Source organism: Phaethon lepturus, unplaced genomic scaffold (genome assembly GCF_000687285.1).
Source record: "Phaethon lepturus isolate BGI_N335 unplaced genomic scaffold, ASM68728v1 scaffold5200, whole genome shotgun sequence".
Taxonomy (NCBI): domain Eukaryota; kingdom Metazoa; phylum Chordata; class Aves; order Phaethontiformes; family Phaethontidae; genus Phaethon; species Phaethon lepturus.
The window spans coordinates 1-18965 of NW_010509689.1; the positions used below are offsets into that span (position 1 = coordinate 1).

The following is an 18965-nucleotide window of genomic DNA, read 5'->3' on the forward strand; positions in this document are numbered from 1 at the left end:
TATATATATTTTGAGTCACTAATAGGAACAGTTTTAATATTTCTAAGAGATACATCAACTGTACATGGAACAGCTTGAAAGTTTAGAAGGAAGAAAAGAAGCACATTTACTAGCAGGCTAAGAATCTACTAGGTACTTACGGTTCAATGCTGACTGGGGTGGCTTCCCCCACTACCGTAAGAACAGGAGGGGTAACTTCTGAACTATCTGCAAGGAAAACAAAGAACTGCTCAGACAGCTCATCTTTGCATCTGAGATAGATTTACAATCTGTCTGAAGAATATATCCAAGCTATCCATCTCTCAAAAAAGGTACCCATACACTAAAGGAATTTAAGATGACCAAGAACTTAACTTCCAGTCACCATCTGCATCTCAGTAATACCTATTTACTGTCCCCTCAGTTCAATGATGACCCCTCAGGTCAATAATGACCATCTGTTATAGAGGAGGAACTGACTTTTCCATTCCCAGGAACGTCAGTAGGGGGTGTTGCAGATCACTGGTGAAGGCAGCTTAACATGCATGCCCAGATGGAAGCAACATTGCATTTCTTCCCCAGACTATTCGAAGTTGTCCCAGTTCCACATAACCACACCTCCTAAAGTCATGATCTTCTTCCTAATACTCCACAGTTCCTAACCATATATTAGCCAAGAAAGGAAAGAAAAAGTGGAACTTACTTGATCTAAGCAGAGTTCTGTGAGCACTTTTAGGAGTCATTGGAGGTGGAACCGAATGACCACTTGAAGAGAGGATAGCATTAAAATATAGCCCAGACCCTTCTCTCACTGGACTAAGAATTGGCGGAGGAGTGTAAGGAGGTAGCTCAAAGTTCCTGTCTGAAGGATGATCTGCCAGACGGACAGGTGACCGTAAGTGGCTCTGATACGGAGTAATGTTAGAATAAACAGGTGGTGCAATAAAGGTGCCAGCTTTTGGTGGTATGAAGAGTGGCTCAGGTCTTGGACGCTGCTTTGGTTTCCGGGCAAAGCCCTCTGCTTCATCCTTTGGAACAGCATCTTCATGCTATTAGAAAAAAAGTACATAATTAATTTCATTTTAAAACCTCACATCATTTGAAAAACTTCAGTGAGATGACAACAGTCTTTCATGGCAGCTCAAAATCTGGATAGGGCAACTGGGAGGTGTCTCAACGATTAGCACAAAGGGAAAAAATGGAGAATAGAATGGACACAGGAACTACTAGATAGCAACACTGAGTGCTTATGAAGTTATATTTTACAAGAACTACACATATGTCTGGTCTAACTTTTGGTTGGAAAGATAATGACCTCATGGTAGCTTTAAAAGGGAACACAAAAGTAGAGCAGAACCCTGGTACAGATACAGGGTGACAAGAAATAGCGTTAAGAGAACAGAAGACAATGTAACGATATTGCCTTAGATGGTCAAGCATTTAAATACAGAGAAAACTCCTTAGATGTCTTCCACTTCTCTGATATCTGAACATTCTATTGTACTTCTGAATAGAAGACAGGGAAAAAAACAAAACCAAAACCCTACTCAACAGCACCACACTGAAGGGGAACACTCAGGTACTGGTCTTTAGAACCTCAGCAACAGATTTCAATTCCATGAGAATAAATGTTCACTTTGGATTTTATTCATATACAGAGATATGCGCACTACTCAAAATTTATTATTATCTATGTATGTATGGAGAAAGTGCTCTTTGCTCAGACGATTTATTCTAGTGTTACTTACCATCTGTCTTTATTCCCTGTTTAGTAGTGGGGCATTGATGGCTGTACCAGCGTTAGCTGTAGGTCATGAAAAGCCAGTCATGCCCAAATACATGGCAATATTATGATGAAAAAAATCCAGTCCCCAGACTACATCCATTCCAAGTTCAAGATCCAACTACTTTAATAGAAAAGCTTATGGATAAAGCCTATGTAATTAAGTCTAACAGATTCTTTGATCACCCATACCTGATTTGAGGTTTCCATGTTAGTATTACGATTAGATCGCCTCCGAGTGACTATCACAGAAGGCTTGCGTTCACAAGGAGCTCGATCATTTGTTTGGCCTCTCTGGAGCTTTCCATCATCAGACTTTTCCTTTCCAAGGCTCTGCAAGTCAATTTTTCTCACTGGCACAGACACGGGAATGATAAGAGGCACAAGGCTGTTATCCTCCCGGGCTCTTTTGGGAGCTGGTGAAGAACTGGCGAATTCTACAACACTTTTTGCAGCTGTAGGTCCTGGAGCTGCTATCAGCACACTCTTCTCCTCTTCTGAAGTATCCAGATCCTGAGAAGAAAACTACATTCCTTAAAAGTTCTGTAGTGCTTACAGAATAAATCAGATGATATCTCACTTTCAATGTGTATCAAGTTTCTCAATGCGATTTGCAAGCTGAAATGGATTTGGAAAAGTGTTACCAGAGGAAAAAGAATACTTCCCAAAAGCATTACCAAACTTTCTTACAATTACTCGAGGATTGCCTGAAATCTCAACTGCTATAATATTTTTATACATCATTCTTAAGTACTCACTACCTATGGTTTGACATTTTATTTTCCAGATGAATTTGTGCCCTGCCATATAACTCGCAACAAAGGTTCTTCAGTTTTCGTAATCAATCTAAGCTGCAGGTTATTAATTTCAAATATTGGACTTCCGTTCCAGGAAAGACTGAACCATGATAATCTTAATTAAATCTCTCACAGAAAAAACAGAGCTAGCTTTTTGCGCATTTTTGTTCTGATTTACATGACAGAAGTTCCTTATTATAAGAGAAGCCTTTGAGGTTTGTTGTCTTAATAAGGCTTGAGCCTGAAGGACTTTTGCTCAGCAGAATCAACAAGGCATAACTGCAAGCCAGCACTTTTTGCACTGCTATTACAGCTTCCAAGTCTCTGCTTTCTTTTGCTCATGAAAACCCTAAGAAATTGAGCTTGAAGGAGATGGGTATGGGAGATGAGTTACTGAATAAACACGTGGATACTGTAACACCAAATGGCTTCAGGTACTGTTAGATCCATGACTTCTAGTCCTTTCAATGACTATCCACATGTTCATTCTACTCTCAATTCAAACACAGTTGCCAGCTCTCTTAGAAGTCAGACATTAAAGTGCAACTTTCAAACACACCTCTCTTCAGGGATGTAAAAGGCCTTCTTGAACTCTGCCGAAGTGCAATCTAGAAGCTGTAGATGCTCCTTTTTTGGTCTTTCAAAACATCTAACTTAGAGCTCTGATTGGAAAACCTTTGGATAGGATTAGGTATGCAAACTCATCCTCCATCAGAGCCACAATCTAATGAGGAATCTACCTGAACAGCTGTGTTTTGCAGGTGGAAACTAAGGCACATTATCCCTCAGGTATGACAACACGTCTCCAACCTGGTCTTCCAAAATTTTGCAGAGATTTACTGGAGTCCTCAAAAACAATTTATTCACAGAACACAGAATCACTAGGTTGGAAAGGACCTTCAAGATGATCAAGTCCAACCATTAATCCAGCGCCACCATGTCCCCTAAACACTGTCCTGAAGCGCCACATCCACATGTTTTTTGAACACTTCCAGAGGCCGCCACCACCTCCCTGGGCAGCCTGTTCCAATGCCTGACCACCCTCTCAGTGAAGAAATTTTTCCTAATATCCAATCTAAACCTCCCCTGGAGCAACTTGAGGCCATTTCCTCTTGTCCTATCGCTAGTTACTTGGGAGAAGAGGCCAACACCCTCGTCGCCACAACCCCCTTTCAGGTAGTTGTACAGAGCGGTAAGGTCTCTCCCCTCAGCCTCCTCTTGTCCAGACTAAACAACCCCAGTTCCCTCAGCTGCTCCTCATAAGACTTGCGCTCCAGCCCCCTCACCAGCTTCGTTGCCCTTCTCTGGACACGCTCCAGCACCTTGTGTGCCATTAAGAATGCCTAATCCTGAATAAAAAGCTAGCATAAGCAGGTTCTGTCATAAAGATTCAGGCACCCCCTCAGTCATTCCACTATGGTCATAGGTAATTTTTCCTGAGTTCCAGCCAAAGCTCTCTGTAACAAACGTGCTTCAGCTGGCCCATGAAGAGTCAACCCATGATAGCTAGAAGGACACTTAGACTGAAGTCCACTTTGATACTATATTTATATTGAGGGAAGTGCAACTGTATTGTCACAATACGCATCAGTCAGAGCCTGGAGTTAGTGCTCTGGCTCTCTCCTCTCCAAATGACAGTCCTAGTAATTTTTGTTGCTTTTAAAGCACACAGGTCCACTCTGAAACACTAAACCTTCAAAAAAAGCTAGATGCCAAGCTTGAGCAAATAAAAATAAATCATATCAAGATGACTTAGGCCTGCATCCTTCCAAGACCTTTTATTACAGTAAGGCTAAGTGTGCACAGAAAACTTTATCCCGTAAGTGACACTGCAGTTTAGAAGTCTGACTGGTGCTTAAAAGAGACTGGAGGTATCTGTCCCCACCACACAGCAATGAAACACACAACTGAAGAGTCACAATTGGCATCAGCTGCCCCAGACTATACTGCAGGAAGAACCAAGGAGGTCCGGGGACCTCCTTTCACTCCAGGCCGGTGATACACACCTGTGCTTTCCCATGAGACTACCAATTTTGTATTTGGAGGGCATTCATCATATTGACAGATAAGTCACTAGGGACCACTACCTCTAGATAGTAAGGGGCTCTTGTAAATTTTTGTAGCCTCCCTCCACTACTTCAGGAAAGAGAGACTAACAAGGATGCTTTTTTAAAACATATAAACAGGTCATCTGCTGGAAACAGATGCCTACTTCCACTTCCTGCCTATACTTGAAGCAGCAGCTCACAGATGGCTTCGCGCTGCTACATGTGGGCCTCCATTCATCAGGGAAATTTATGCTGTTATCTTATTACTGAAGCCTAGTTAAACATCTGGGACAGCTCTGGGGTCTTCTTGTGGCAGTGAGATCCACAGTGGATAGTTTTGTACCACTGTTTAGAGGGGCGCATTCATAATACACTCTTTAGACCACTACCAAGAAAAGTCTTGGTTTTAATCAGATTACTTTTTTCCCTCCCGATGTACCTGTTACTAGCACAAGCACTCTGGCATACCTTCTGGGTACCTGAGAGAATAACGGCAATCAAACAAGTAATGGCAATATGAATATGTGAACAAGCACCAATTCTGACCAATCTACAAACCTCAGATACTTCCTGTGTGCTGCACAGATCTCTGCAGGTCAAGAGACATGAACTAATTTCCTGACTACAAGGAGGAAATAATGGCAGCTAGTCACACAAAAGATGTCACATTTCTTTGGCTGTATCATCGGTCAACCATGCTCTTTTTATTTGCAAGTAAATCTCTTCCTTGATGATGGGAGAGATGACCCCTTTGAGAGAAACGAGCAGGGAGGAGACCTGAAGAGTAGTAGAGAGAAGGCACCATTGGGAACTTGATATAAATAGTTGAGAGATCCTTAAAGATGCTCTGGTCCATACCAGCACTCTTCTGGTCATAAAAAGATCACACATACCTAAGGTTTACTAAGAGGGGACACGACTGATTTTGGAATTAAGCTATGTGTTTCAGATCCCTAAATAGTTTCTCAACTGTTTGGTTATGCTCAGAGGTAAGCAGAAAGGAGTCACTGAACAAGGGACAGGACCTTCATTTTTAGAACTGCCAGGGGATTTTCAGCAAGCTCAGGATCTGTGTTGCACAATTTGGGGCAGGAGGACTACTGGATAACCACAGCAAGTACAACTTGTTGCACTTCCATTTAGACTCTTGCATAAATATTGAGGCATGAACTAGTGATCTCGAGTCCTCCAGGACACCCACAGAAACCCATCAGTCATTTTGGCATTGAACCTGTCTATCTCACAAGTTGTTTCTAAAAAAATTTAGAATTCACAGACAAAACCCAATTGCGATAGCTGGAAGAACTGTTCCAAGGTCAGTGCTGGGATCAGACAAGAAACCACACCAGCCTCTCCGAAACACTTGCGTGTGCAGTGCTTTCTGCCATGATTCTGCATCATCTGGCTAACAGTAAAGTCAGCTTCTCTCTGCAGTCAAACTGAAGCTTGTCCATGAAGGAGGCAAGTCCAGAACTGCAATTCCACAAAAAAAAAAAAAAAAAACACAACGCAAAATTTTTCTTTTACTTTTGTATGTGGCAGCTGGTGCCCTGCCCTATGCCCAGGAAAAGAAGCCAGGTAATTAAAACCTCTGTTTCCCTTCCATAAAGAATATTTATCCAGACACCCTGCAGACAACCATTTCAGATCTCAGAAAAGTTTTCTGCACTATTAAAGAAAGCAAATTACACCACCTTTTTGTAGAAGAGTTATATATGAAATGAAACCGTAAAACTAAGAGTTGAGAATTTGCTGCAGCCTGTAAGCAGCAATAAGCTTGCACACCCTGATAAAGGCAGGCACAATTTGATGGGCAGCTTTGGTGCAAAGCATCAGTTTTGACATCCCATGTAGACAGATACTGCTGTCCAAAATACTGTTTTCACATAGGTACACAGCCCTACATTGGAATGTTCAAACAACTTGTTCAAATTATGAATGTATCTTCTTCATCAATGTATCTTTCATTAATAATTTAACCCTATGGCCGCCTTACACACGCTTCACATAATCTGCGCTAGAGAAGGCTTCTAGGTTGTTGCAACAGAAAGACACTGATAAGAGAAGCAGACCAGTCTCCTCCAATAAACATGTTTTCTTTTTCTCCCTCACATAATATCCAGCTCCCTTAAAGACATAAAATCCATCAGACCTCAGGTAAGGATTACAACATCTTTCAAAACCTCCTCCCAAAAGCTTGAAGAGCTCTAAACATAAAGAGATCTTCTACTAGTGCCATCATGGAAGCAAACAAGCTGCTTGCGTAAATGCAAAGAACAAAAGAGCATCTGGCAAAACACTTCTGTTTGGTCTTTACACTGTGAATCAAGCTGCAAGCAGACATGACTTCAAGCAGCCAATTTCTAGTTTCGCCTCTAAGGGCCTTTTTGTAGATGCCCTATTAGCTTTTTCTTGCCACTGTATTGGTGATCAGACTGCAGTGTGAATTGTCGGCCCTTCTGCAATATAACCACATACAGTGACTGGGAGTATGAGCAGATAGCTCACGCTGCTAACTACTACTAGCTTTCTATCAAATTTGCTTGTTCAACTGGAGTTGGAGCAAAAAGGACTGAAGACGGCATCAACCGTCACTGGTTGCTGTCTGCTGTGCAACAGATGGAGTAAGCTATGGATATTTGCCTCCTTGTTTATTATCTTAGCTCTTTCACTCAAATAGCACATCCCTCTAACAAAAGGGTTGGAAAAAATGGCCACAGACAGACAAAAAAAAAAAAAAGATGATGAAACCAAGAGGAAAATAAAATTCCCTTCCCTTTGTTGTCTGACTGAGCAGCAGCTCACGTGGCAAAACTGCAGGTAACAGTTGCTCATGCTACTGCAGGTAAAAGTAGCTCATGCTCTAACACCTGTATTTCATTAGCCTCTGGCAACAAAGCTCTCAAAGAAAAGTGTGTCTACTTTTCACAAGAGGCACTCAAAGAAAGATTAGTCAAACCACAACTGAAAGAAAACCTCCAAAAAAACCCTCAAAGAACCCACACCCCACTCCTAAAATCCCACCACTTGCCTCCCCTAGGCTACTTAATTTTGAACCCTGTCATTTTGCTATGTGGAATACATACTGTACAGTTTAGACTGATGGCACACCAAAAGGATAAGGGTAGTGAACAACTTAATCAGCCAACACTAGATTTCTTCCCCATCATCAAGCCCTACAGAAGGTCTAGGCAGACTTCATCCTCAAGTTACCAATCTCTAACCATTTTCTGCAGGTCATTCTCAGAAACAGCATGCCACATCAGATAGACCTGTGTTAGGCCTGGTATAAGTTTGTCATGTATGTGAGGCTTCCTCAGGCTTTTAATATTGAGAAATACTGAACATGTAAATTGCATTATGTGATTTTTAGATAGCACAATTTAGAAACACTTCAACCAATAAAACTGAAAAACTGGCATGTAAGTAACAGTCTTTTAACATAAAAGGACAAGAACGTTAAATTGGTAAAAAGACACCAAGTGAGCTGCTTATACTTGTCTCTCTCAATTCCTGATCAGCTTGAGGCCCAAGATGAAAATGTCCATATTTTGAAGCCCTGGGCTATAATCACATTCAGTATTAGTGAAATAAAACTGCCCCTAGGTGGTTGCACTGCACTAGAAGATCTCTATTCTGCATCTATGAATTACAGTAGATGAACTTACATGTCACCACTCCAGAGCTGCCCTTGCTGTACTACAACACTTCTGGCATCAAGATACCATTCCATCCTGCATATGTACAGAAATTCCTTTCATTTCAGCTCTATTTCGAGTCTAAAATATTCTCTATTGTTTAGGATGTATACCTTACCTTTACATTTTGAAGGGAAGCCAGCTCAACAGCTTTTTGGGCCAAAGTTAGCAAATTGGCTTCTTGAGAAACACGCCGTCTCCGTCGTGTACTCTGGATTACACCACCTCTGACACCCTGAAAATCATTAGTTCTCTGAGTGTTTTCTTCAGCTACTGCTGCCTGTTTCTCCCCATCTCTACCATTCTGGGCTGTGGCTTGCCTGTCTGTTTCCATTTGGCTCAGCTCACTATTGACCAAGACATCCTTCTGCCCCAGATCCATTCTCTTGGGGTGCAAATAGCTACTTTTGTTGTGGGCCAGTGGTTCAGGCGGCTGCTGTAATGGGACCTCTTGCTGATGTGTTTGCCAGTGATGCAGAAATAAATTGCTAGGTTGTTCTTCTGCCTGCTTGGAAGCCACCACTTCTCCTGCAGATGTCAGCAGAACACCTTCTTTGGAGAGTCTCCGTGACCTTCTTGGAAAGGGAATCTGGGTCTGAGGTAGCACAGTCTGTTGGTTCTGCTCTGTTAGAGCCTTGAATAGTTCCTGGTTCCTCTCTGTTTGCTGAAACTGGTGTGCCATCATGTGATGCTGAGGTGCTGCAGCTGCCACATGAGGCTGTGCTATGGAAGTAGTTTGCTGCAGACCGAAGGCTTGTGTGGCAGCCTGTTGCTGCTGCTGCTGCTGCTGCGGGTAGAAATTTTCAAACAGCTGTAGCTGGGGAAGAGCTTGCTGTTTTTGTTGAGCAGTAAATGCTGGACTGGAAGAAGCTGGGGCTTCTTGAAAGACATGTAACAATTCAGGAAGACCCTGCTTTTGGCCTTGGTGACCAAATGCAAGTTGGAAAGGCTGTAGCGGCAGACTTTGATTCTGTTGCTGCTGTTTCTGCATCTGATGAAAAGAATTCATTTGAGCTTGCTGTCTAACCAAGGCTTGCTGTTCCAGCTGAGCCTTCTGGGACATCATCTGCTGGACAGCATCTCCATACAAGTCCAGCTGTGACACAAACACTCCTTTCTCTTGATTTCTTTTAAGGGCTTCTGGGTGGCCATAGAAGCCCGGGGCACCAGCATTGGAGTGGGGTCCTTTTGGGTTGCCCCCAAAAACCATACTGTGGTTCCACATGGAAGGTGGAGACTGCCAGTGGCTGTCACCCCTCTCTGGCAACCGGTTTCCCATTAGTGAATTCTGCCATTTGACAGCTGTTACCGTCTGGGACATCATCATTGACTCTCCCCTATCTTGATTGTAAACAGAGTTCATCAAAGCAACATTGCTGGGGGCACTTGTTAATCCTCCCACGTGAGGAATCTCCATAGTTTGAGAGACCGGTATATTCCCTCCATGACCATAGTACTGTCCTTCCTTAAGCTGCTGCTGTGGTTCTTTTGATGACACAGCTATTTCCTGCTCATTAAAATAGGCAATCCGTTTCCCAGTCCTTTTGCTTGAAGACTTTTGCTGAGCCTGAAGATTCATGGTTCAGTCTATTCTCCCAGCTGCACACACTGTATTTACAATCCACCCATCCCTGATGTTGGGGGAAGAAAGGCACGGAAGTCTTTCTTTTCCATTCAGTTTTAGAAATAAAGGGCAGGAAAGAAGTCCAGATGAAAGTGCATCCACTTCCTTTTTCTTCGTGTGGTTCCCGTGCTGCTTTTCACTCTTATCCTTTGTGGTTCAGAGGTCAGTAGGGTCCACTTAGTTACAGGTCCTGAAATACAGAAGCAATTGCAATGAATCATCAACACAGGTAACTGGCATATAAACCCTCATGCGATAAGCAACAATGTGTATGTCTGTCCCATTTCCCACAGAAATGAAGATCAAGATTAATATGTGTAAGAAATAATAGATCTGTCCTGCTAGAAGAATGTAAACCAAAACAACTTAGTTTTACAAAACAGATGTCACACTGTATTTGCATAATGCAACCCCCAGTTGCATGTAGACTTCTGACTAATCACTCAAGATCATCCTGAAGGTTTTTCTCTTAAACTCCCTCTCCTGTGGCCAATTACTTCTATGTCTTCCTGTGGCCAGAATAATCTGTTTTTAATCTGAAGTCAGAAACACAAAACAAAACAAACCCCTCGTGACTTGCCAAAAGAAAAATAACGCATCAGGCCACATTTCCCAAAGACATTTAACACACACATGCACACGAAGGCTGCAGCCAAACACACAGCACGATGCTCAATCCAGTGTTTTGAAAGAAAGGATCAGGCAGCAGCCCATCATTCACCCCTTCTCCCCCGACCATTACAGTTGTTTTCCAATTAAGAACAGCCCACCAAGCATCCAAGTGCTGAAGACAGGGCCTGCTCAACCTGTTGTCCTCTCAGATGCTTTCTTCAACAGCTGAAAGCAACTGCTCCTGCTCAGGTCACACTCACAGAGAAGTGGTTCAGGCAGATTGTTACAGCTGCTCCTGGACACCAGCAAATATCTGTTAGTGTAAAGCTACAAACGTAATAGGAGAAAGCGTTTCTGGAACATGCAGTCTAAGGCAATTCTACCCTCCTCTTCCACAGAAAAAAGCTATCTACAAACTTAGGCTTTGAAAGCCTAGTTTGCAAGGTTACGGTCTAATATATTAACACATACACTAGTATTTCTATTAGGACACCTAAAGCCTTTTAAGAAGTTTAGTTTTAAATTTAGTTAAATTCTTAAACCACTGCTAACTCTCAAGTTATTAAGTGTAAGTCTCTACTACTATCTCTTTTCAATATGCACTCTCTTCCACTTCAAATCACACTGCCAATGTATTTCAGAAAGATTTTAAGAAATTGTTAAAACCCCATTCTTATTGCATCCCTTCTGCTATAAAATCAAGTTTCTTTTGAGTGGAGCAAGTAAGACTAACGCACGCATCCGCTCCAATGAAACCTGCAATCCATTTCTCTCTCTATAAAATGAAAAATAATAAACCAAAAGCATTCAGCACACTCTAGTCCTGTAGCCTGAGCTTCCTCTAAACAGATAAGGCTACAGTGCAGATTTTAATACTGGGGTGGGGTTGGGAGCATTATGCGAGGAAAGGCAATGAGTTTAAATTAACTTACGCAACTTCCACCTCAGAGGCCAAGCTTGGCTTCAGTGCTACTGGAACCATGGGTCTGTGTTTCAGAGTGAAGTGACTCACTTCCTCAGGCTGTTACATAGCTGTTCCCCCCACGCTCCCTCCTGCTTCGCCCTGGCTGCAAAGCGTGGACCTCTGCCACCCTGTATCACAGAGCCAGGGTGTTCCTCCCTCCTCTCAGCGCAACGTCTCAGCTCATTTTCCAGTCCTCTCTCGACAGGATGAAAATAACTCTAGGAGAAATTATGGACACGTGAGATGGAAAATTCTCTCCAAACTGCAACTAGTACACAAACGAGGATTTCATAAAGTAAGTTTTTCCTATTGCAAAACTTCATTAGGAGAGGAAAAAACATCCTACAGCAGGAAACTGGATCCCTGGTAGCAAAAACGTAGAGGCGGAAAGGTCACTATATGCTTCTCAGGAGCACTAATGTTATTCCCTCTCCCTGCTTTTTGCAGCATTGCTACAAACATAACAGAGCGAACAGCTAAACGGCAATACCTGAGGTAATACTACTAACAGTGGTTTGTGACACTTTCTTTCCAAAAATCACCACAAGCTATTTTTCTCTCCAAACTTGACAACCTTCTAATAGTATTCATCAGTCACATAATTCTGATAAAAAGAATGCATGTTTTTCTATGTATCGGAAGACATTGCCACTAGATCAAATTTAAGCCTGCCAGACAACCTTTAGAAGCTCTGCTGTAGATTTCCTACACTTTGAGGAAGAATACAGTGGTAACTGCCCAAAAGCTGGCATACAACTTCAAGGGTCCTTGCTTTTAAGCTTTCTAACAAAAGGGGGGGGTGGGGGGGGTGGGGGGGGAGGAACAAACAACAAAACCCATGACAAACAGCTGATGCCATTCTCAATAGTGATGGCTGAGATTTGCAACTACCACACACACAAGTATCCAGAAGACCTTTAGTAACTTCTCAGGTTAGTGAGAAAGTGTTGCATTAGTACAGCTCTCCAAACCTCCATTTGTGGGGACTTTGGCTCCATTTTTTCCATTACTAGATAAGAAGCCACAGCATTGCAAAGCCTAACTCAGATCAGTTTAGAACTGCAGCTATCTAGGACAGAGATGTAACAAAAGTATTAAGATGCAAAGTTTACCAAAAAAGTTGAGCGATAACCTAAAGGAGGGGAAGGAACATGTACTTGCCTGTTCCATAAAGAAAGTCCTAAAAGAATATTAACTTCCCTGGGAGGCATATATCTCGTCACTTGAGACGACTGTAGTGACTGAAGAACAACTGAAGTTACAACAGCACAAAAACCAAGATAGTGAAAATGACATTACCAGGGAGGAAGGAAGAGATTTAAGGTACTTTGAACAAAACGGGCTTATTGAACATCCCAGCTCTGCCAATTGCATGCAAAAATAAATAAATCTTAACCAAGAGATCACCAAGGAAAAAAAAAGATAATTTGGTGCATCCAGTATTAGACGGTAAAAGAAAACATCACAAAATTAGCTTTTTAGAATTTTCTTCTATATAGAAAAACTGCAGAAAAATATCTTGCACGTCACCTTAATAATAATAGTCCACAGTTCAAGCTGAAGTGATAGATGTTCAATCTGCAGCATGACTATGCTCCAGGAAGCTGCTCACAGTTGGCAGCTTCATTGCCTGAGCACTGCTAGCTCTATGACTAAGCAGGCTTCCCTCCCCAGGGTTGAGGGATGAGCTCACCTTGCCATCATCCTTGCCAATTACCAGCTTTGGAGTTTTTTTGTTTTGTTTTACTTTAATTTCAGCACAAAAGTCAGCCTGCAGTAGCGCAGTAAAATGGCAACACGCTTCCAAGCTTAAGTGTGCTTTGGAGCAGTATGTCCCTGACCATTTCTTACAGTTCCGATACCGTATTTCCCAGAAGATACTGTGTCTTGCCTCCAAATATACTGAAGTGTTATGATACCTTGCATTGCTTTTACACTGCACAGGGAAAAAGCAGAACCTACCATCAGTATATTTTGTTTCAATAACTGTAAGGTTTGGCATGCATCATCATCAGTTATTTTCAATTCCAGAAACTGCTGGCATGCAAGACTATCTTGTGACCTTTCTTCAGATCAACATGAATTGTATGTCACCTCCTTGAATACTGTAAATATTTTCAGATTTCTATGCGAATTTTTCATGTTGCAAGGCTTTTTCTTCTAGACGTAAAAAGAATATCAAATTAGATACACATATACCCAATGAGCACTTGCACAGTATTTGCTCATGCTTTTTTCATTCCAGAAAAGTAACCTATGGCACTTTACTGAGAGAAGTTAGTTAGCATTTTTAGCTGAAACTTCTCCAGCATATCTGCACTAGAGCATTAAAGAAAGTCATAAACATATAGAAAGCACCACGTGGGCTAGATCTAGGCAAAGTCTCCCGAAGGATTAACTTAAGTATACAACAGCACTAAGAGGGAGTCTCTGCCTGCATCCAGGACACTGTTCTCAAATTAATAAAGTCCTTTAAAAGCAGCCATCTTGTCCCAGTTTATCATTAGCCTGGAGAGTTTGCTATAAGACCTTTTTTAATTATTTTGGTTTTTTATTAAAGTTAAAAGGTTATTTGATTTAGAAGACAAATTAAAACCACTCCATTGCAGTCATTTAATATAAAATATCTTTATCTCCCTTTAAAACTTTTTGCCTGTATTACCCACCATTATTCCATTTCTTTAAATACTCTCTTCACTAAGTATGCACATATTTGTACAATTTCACATATCAAGTTCACGACCTCACATACTGTAGTAACCTTGAACTCTACTCTTCAGCCCACCCACTGAGGGCTGTGCTGTCTTACGCTTTGCTTAGTTCGTTACATCATCTATATTTGGCATGATAAGCAAGTTTAAATTTTGCACATTCCTAACGTCCTTTGACATCATTCGCACACAATTCTGTCTTGACAGAATGCTGCAGAAATGACTCCGGAAAGACTCTGACTTCTCCTCAAACCATGGCAAAGTTAAGGATGCAGAAAATAATAAGTGGTCACAGACCATCTTCTATCTCACCACTTTAATCGTAGCTTTCAAATACTTCTATTTTAGTTTTTTTTCATGTGAAAAATAAAAAGTGTTCCTGGGTTCTAGCTAATGTACACTCTCATCTTTAACTGCAACAATGCTGTCACAGTTAGTTACAGGAAATCTGTCAAATTAGAGTTATGAGAACAATTTCTCACTACATCCTCCTGCTGCCAGCAACTCAAATTACTGATCTCCCCTGTAAGAAGCTCAGTCACTTTTAATGATGATGAACAGATTCCAAGAACAATTTTCACATTCAAGTCAAATGCAGCAAGCTACTCAGTGTCCTTCTGAGACAGAGCAATTGAGCCTTCCTTCTCTGATTTGCTCATTATTATGGTCAAATCCCACATTTATGAAATAGGTAAAGACTCATGACACACATTTCACTAATGAGGAAAGCTAACTCATTTCTAAGATCACACAACAAACAAGGTCAAAAGTGGAGAACAGAATACAGGGTACTAGCTACCAGTTCCCCTCCAATCCCGCAGGAAAACACAGGTTTAAATCTATATGCAAAAGACAAAAATTCGGTGTTCTATTTATGTATGTGCAGAAAGGCCAAAGAAAATTTAATTCTTCCAGTGCAACAGCACGACAGAGCTAGTTCAGTAGGGTAGGTTTTGTTTCTAGTTTTGGTGTTCGGGGGGGGGGGGGGGGGGGGGGGTTTGGGGTTTTTTTGTTGAGTTGTTTTTTTTTTAATTGACTGGAGACTTACAAGGCATCGCAAACAAGAAACTTGCTCCAGCTAACAGAAAATTGCCCCTATGAAACCACCACCACCTATTGCAACAGTCTTGAGTAAGAACCAAGAAAATGATGAAAACATGGGACAGTTTTTGTGTTCGGTAGAAGATTTGCAAAGCTTATTGCACAGCTCATCCATATCCTATGCTTACCCTGCTGTATATGAAAACAGCTTCAATCTCTCCTTCAAAAGCCTCTCCCGCACACTCACTTCGCCACATTTTCTTCCAGACAGTTAGCTACATCAAAATTCCTGCAGATTGTTTGCAACCTCCCACTCGCCACCTTCAGACACAGGAAAAATAACAGCACAGCTTTCCTACACATTGCCCCGAGAGGGAACAAGAAAAAACAGAAAATAGACCATGTTTGTAAACTCTGTACAGCAAAGCACAGCAATCTAGCTTCGGAAGAAAGGCAGGGGAAAGCTCAAAGCAACTTGAGAAACACAACATTGTCCAAGAAAGCTAAAAATGTAAATGGAGGACAATGGTTTTGTGTCCCTGTCACCTTATCCCAAATGGTAGGGCATTTTCCACAGATACCTAGAAAGCCTGACTCTACAGCAAAAAATGTATTTTCCAGTGTATTCCACAGAAGAGCAGCAACTGAAGCCCAAAGTGAACAAGCAAAACCAACCAACTGAACAGTCTCCAATTTAAAAGCAGCCCACTACAAAAGAATATAAGCAGGTAACAATCACCCCCCCAACACCTCCAAGTAAAAAGCTAATCTAGGGAACTGTATCAGATGAAAGTCCTAGAATCAATAAAGCCTATGAAATGGGGAAGGCTTGCTTGTTTGTGTAACACTGCCTAGCAAAAAAAGGGAACTCTTTACAGCGTGCCCACAATAGGGATGAAGAGATCAAAGGAAAGCTGCTTCACAGACAGACAACAGCGAAAGGGAACACACAGCATCCAAGAAAATTGACAACTTCCACCGTGGCCTGAAGGTGCCTGCCCGGGGCTAGAAAACACATGCCTAAATGAGGAGTACGCATGGAAGACGCTTACGGCTTTGATGGGATTGGCCCGTTTCTCTTGCGGAGAAAGGCTGAAGCTATGACTGACTTCAAGGGCGCCTCTGCCCTGAGGACAGCATGGTTAAAATTACTTTGTTACCGCTTTCACTTTCCCATTTTCAGAGGCTGAGAATTGATAAAGCTTTATGAAGCCACTGTACTAACCAGAGATTCAAAAGTGAAATCCCGTTAGCTGTGTGGCGTGAAGCGAGGGAGACAACGCTCATGCTGGAGGACTATGTGCCAGCCAAATCAGGTAGCTTGTATTGCACCAACCGGATGTGACAGACTACTGCTCCAATCTAGACCTTTTCTGACATTCAGCATCACAGGTTAACTGCCTACAGCAAGCAAAATGACACAAAATGTAGAATTACCATATTGGGGGTGTATATTTTTCCCAAACAAGAAGAAAATATTAAACTACATCTCATGAGCTAATCAAACCAAGGAGAAATACAAATCTTACTTAAGTAAAATACTTTGGTCTACTACAGTGAAGGATGTAATAAAGTAGAGGCAGTGAAAATGTGTTCTCATGGATGTTATTTAATTGGACAGCTTTTTTTTCTGTTTAACAGTCTCACAAAATTGACCTAAGCATCCATTCTGATTATATTTTGACCTACAGTTCACATCTGCGGACATGGTTTTATTTATCCCCCATCACCACAATATTCCACATTTCATCTAAACACACAGATGCATTCTAGTATGCAGGACATTACAGGGAGGATTTCTGGTTTTTGAAATACAGGGTCTGCAGCACCACAGATACACCTCAAAAGGAAGTTTTCAGATAACAGTCCTATGAGAGAGGAGTTGTATACTTTCAAGGAACACTCAAAAAATAATCTATAATTTGAGCTGCCTTCGTCAATTCAAGCTGTAAACTCAGTACAAGTATTGGAGTTTCGCTTTTCAAAACACACCTAGGATTTTACACAAAATTTTGTTTTAAAGGGATGAGAAAGACACAAACAGTTGTTACAAAGAAAATGCCCATTAAGTGCTGATTAGTCTTGATCTTACAACAAACAAGCCAGGCAAAACCTGGCTTACACAAACAGCTCCACCAGAACAAAATCAGTATGGATGAGGAAGAAAAACTATTAAAAAGACAGACTGGAATTTTATGTAGTAGATTATTAAACAAACAACAACCACAAAAAAAGGATTTATTTTTAAAGAAACTGACAACATTGTTTCTGCCAGCTATTGAAAAGGTACTACAGCAAATATAAGTTAGACCCTCAATTTAATTCATCCTAAAACAAAACTTTGAGTGGTATTTCAAAAACAGTTGAAATTTTGCCCAAACCTCATGTCACGAAAACAAAAGATTCATGATTTGCACCAGACTGATCTTTTGTCTTGCACAGCAACAACATGCAGTTCTTAGAGAACTATGAGAAAGAGACAGACACGTAAACTGGACTTCTGTAAACAAATACGCAGGGAAGCCCATCTTTACAAATGGCTTTGCAACACAGTGCAGGCTTACCCTTTAACAAGATAGGTATATGGTACATTTCTTAAATCAGTTAATGTTTATAAGCTGTACTGAAGTTAGAAATATTAGTTATTATAATCTGTCATCATGATAAATACCATGATCTGAAGAGGCTTGAGCAGTCTTAGAGCACAGAAAGAGCACAGCAATTAAGGAGTACGCAACACTGCTTTCAGATTTTGTAAAATTATACGAACATACTATTCTTTCCCTCTGGAAATGGGTTAACAGTTCTTCTAACTGTAAACACACAGATAGCTATTTTAAGCTTTTTTGTTTGGAGCTGCCAGGGAAGGCAGTTGCTAGCAACAGAGAGACCAATACTCCAACATGCAGGAATCGCAGCAGGCTGCAAAGTCAGAATGGCAAAGAGCAGGCCAAAAGCATCTCCCTGCCCTCGCATTCACATAGCTGACATAACCCCAATGTGTCCTTCACTCCGAATGCCTCTCCCGCCACAAACACACCAGCTGCAGAACTGCATGGGTACTCCCCAGAGACAGACCAAATCTCTCTGCGCTTTAGCCCCGAGAAGAAAACGCATCTGAATGCACTGAGCTGCAATGGGAAAGACTGCTGCAGGTTCAGTTGTTTCCACCTTGACCCCTCCAGCACTCCATCGCAAAACCAGACGTACGTAGGTGTCCAGTGGTATGGAATACCACAGTCCAAGTGCTTCACAGATTCCTTCAAGGCTTTTCAAGAGGTAAAAATAAGGGAAGAGAAAGGGGAAAGTTCACAGAAATTATGATACTTTCCATTCATTCACAGAAGTTTCTTCCTGGAGGACATAAATGCACTCAATACCTAGAGCACAGCTCTCAGCAGAGACACTCCTGACGCCATCAAGCAGGCATCATCACTCCTCCAAGCCCGGCTGGAGAATAGCTGGGGCTAAAAGCACCGGCAGAACCTCAGAGGATCTGGGATCAATTTCCAGCTGTGGTACAGACGCACATCTTAAGCAAGCCTTCAGATCAATTCACAAAATGAGAGCACCTGAAACCCAATATGCTGACATTCACGAAGTATTTTGAGGTCATAAAAGTCGTATTATCTTTAACAGTTCCCACTAACAGGCTAGATGGTAGCTTCTTACAAAGAGCTTAAAAGTCTAATTTGAGGCATGATGCAA

At 41.6% G+C, this 18965-nt stretch overlaps 1 protein-coding gene across 1 annotated transcript; it reads right to left on the reverse strand.

Moving 5' to 3' along the window:
* Nucleotides 1-136: 136 nt before the first annotated feature.
* On the reverse strand, nt 137-10135 carry ELMSAN1 (ELM2 and Myb/SANT-like domain containing 1). The gene is made up of 4 exons (XM_010281672.1): nt 8424-10135; nt 1955-2275; nt 683-1028; nt 137-207 (listed from the first exon to the last, which is right to left on the reverse strand). Exons 1-4 carry the CDS (start codon nt 9882-9884, stop codon nt 137-139), a joined length of 2199 nt encoding a protein of 732 aa, XP_010279974.1. The 5' UTR covers nt 9885-10135.
* Between the last annotated feature and the right edge of the window lie 8830 nt (nt 10136-18965).

What these genes read in the sequence shown, in the direction of transcription:
- ELMSAN1 (XM_010281672.1), bottom strand. Translation starts at nt 9,884, where the DNA reads ATGAATCTTCAGGCTCAGCAAAAGTCTTCAAGCAAAAGGACTGGGAAA. An exon ending in CTTCCCTTCAAAATGTAAAG is followed by an intron (nt 2,276 to 8,423) that starts GTAAGGTATACA and finishes TTTTCTTCTCAG; the next exon opens with GATCTGGATACTTCAGAAGA. An exon ending in ACATGGAAACCTCAAATCAG is followed by an intron (nt 1,029 to 1,954) that starts GTATGGGTGATC and finishes TTTTTCTAATAG; the next exon opens with CATGAAGATGCTGTTCCAAA.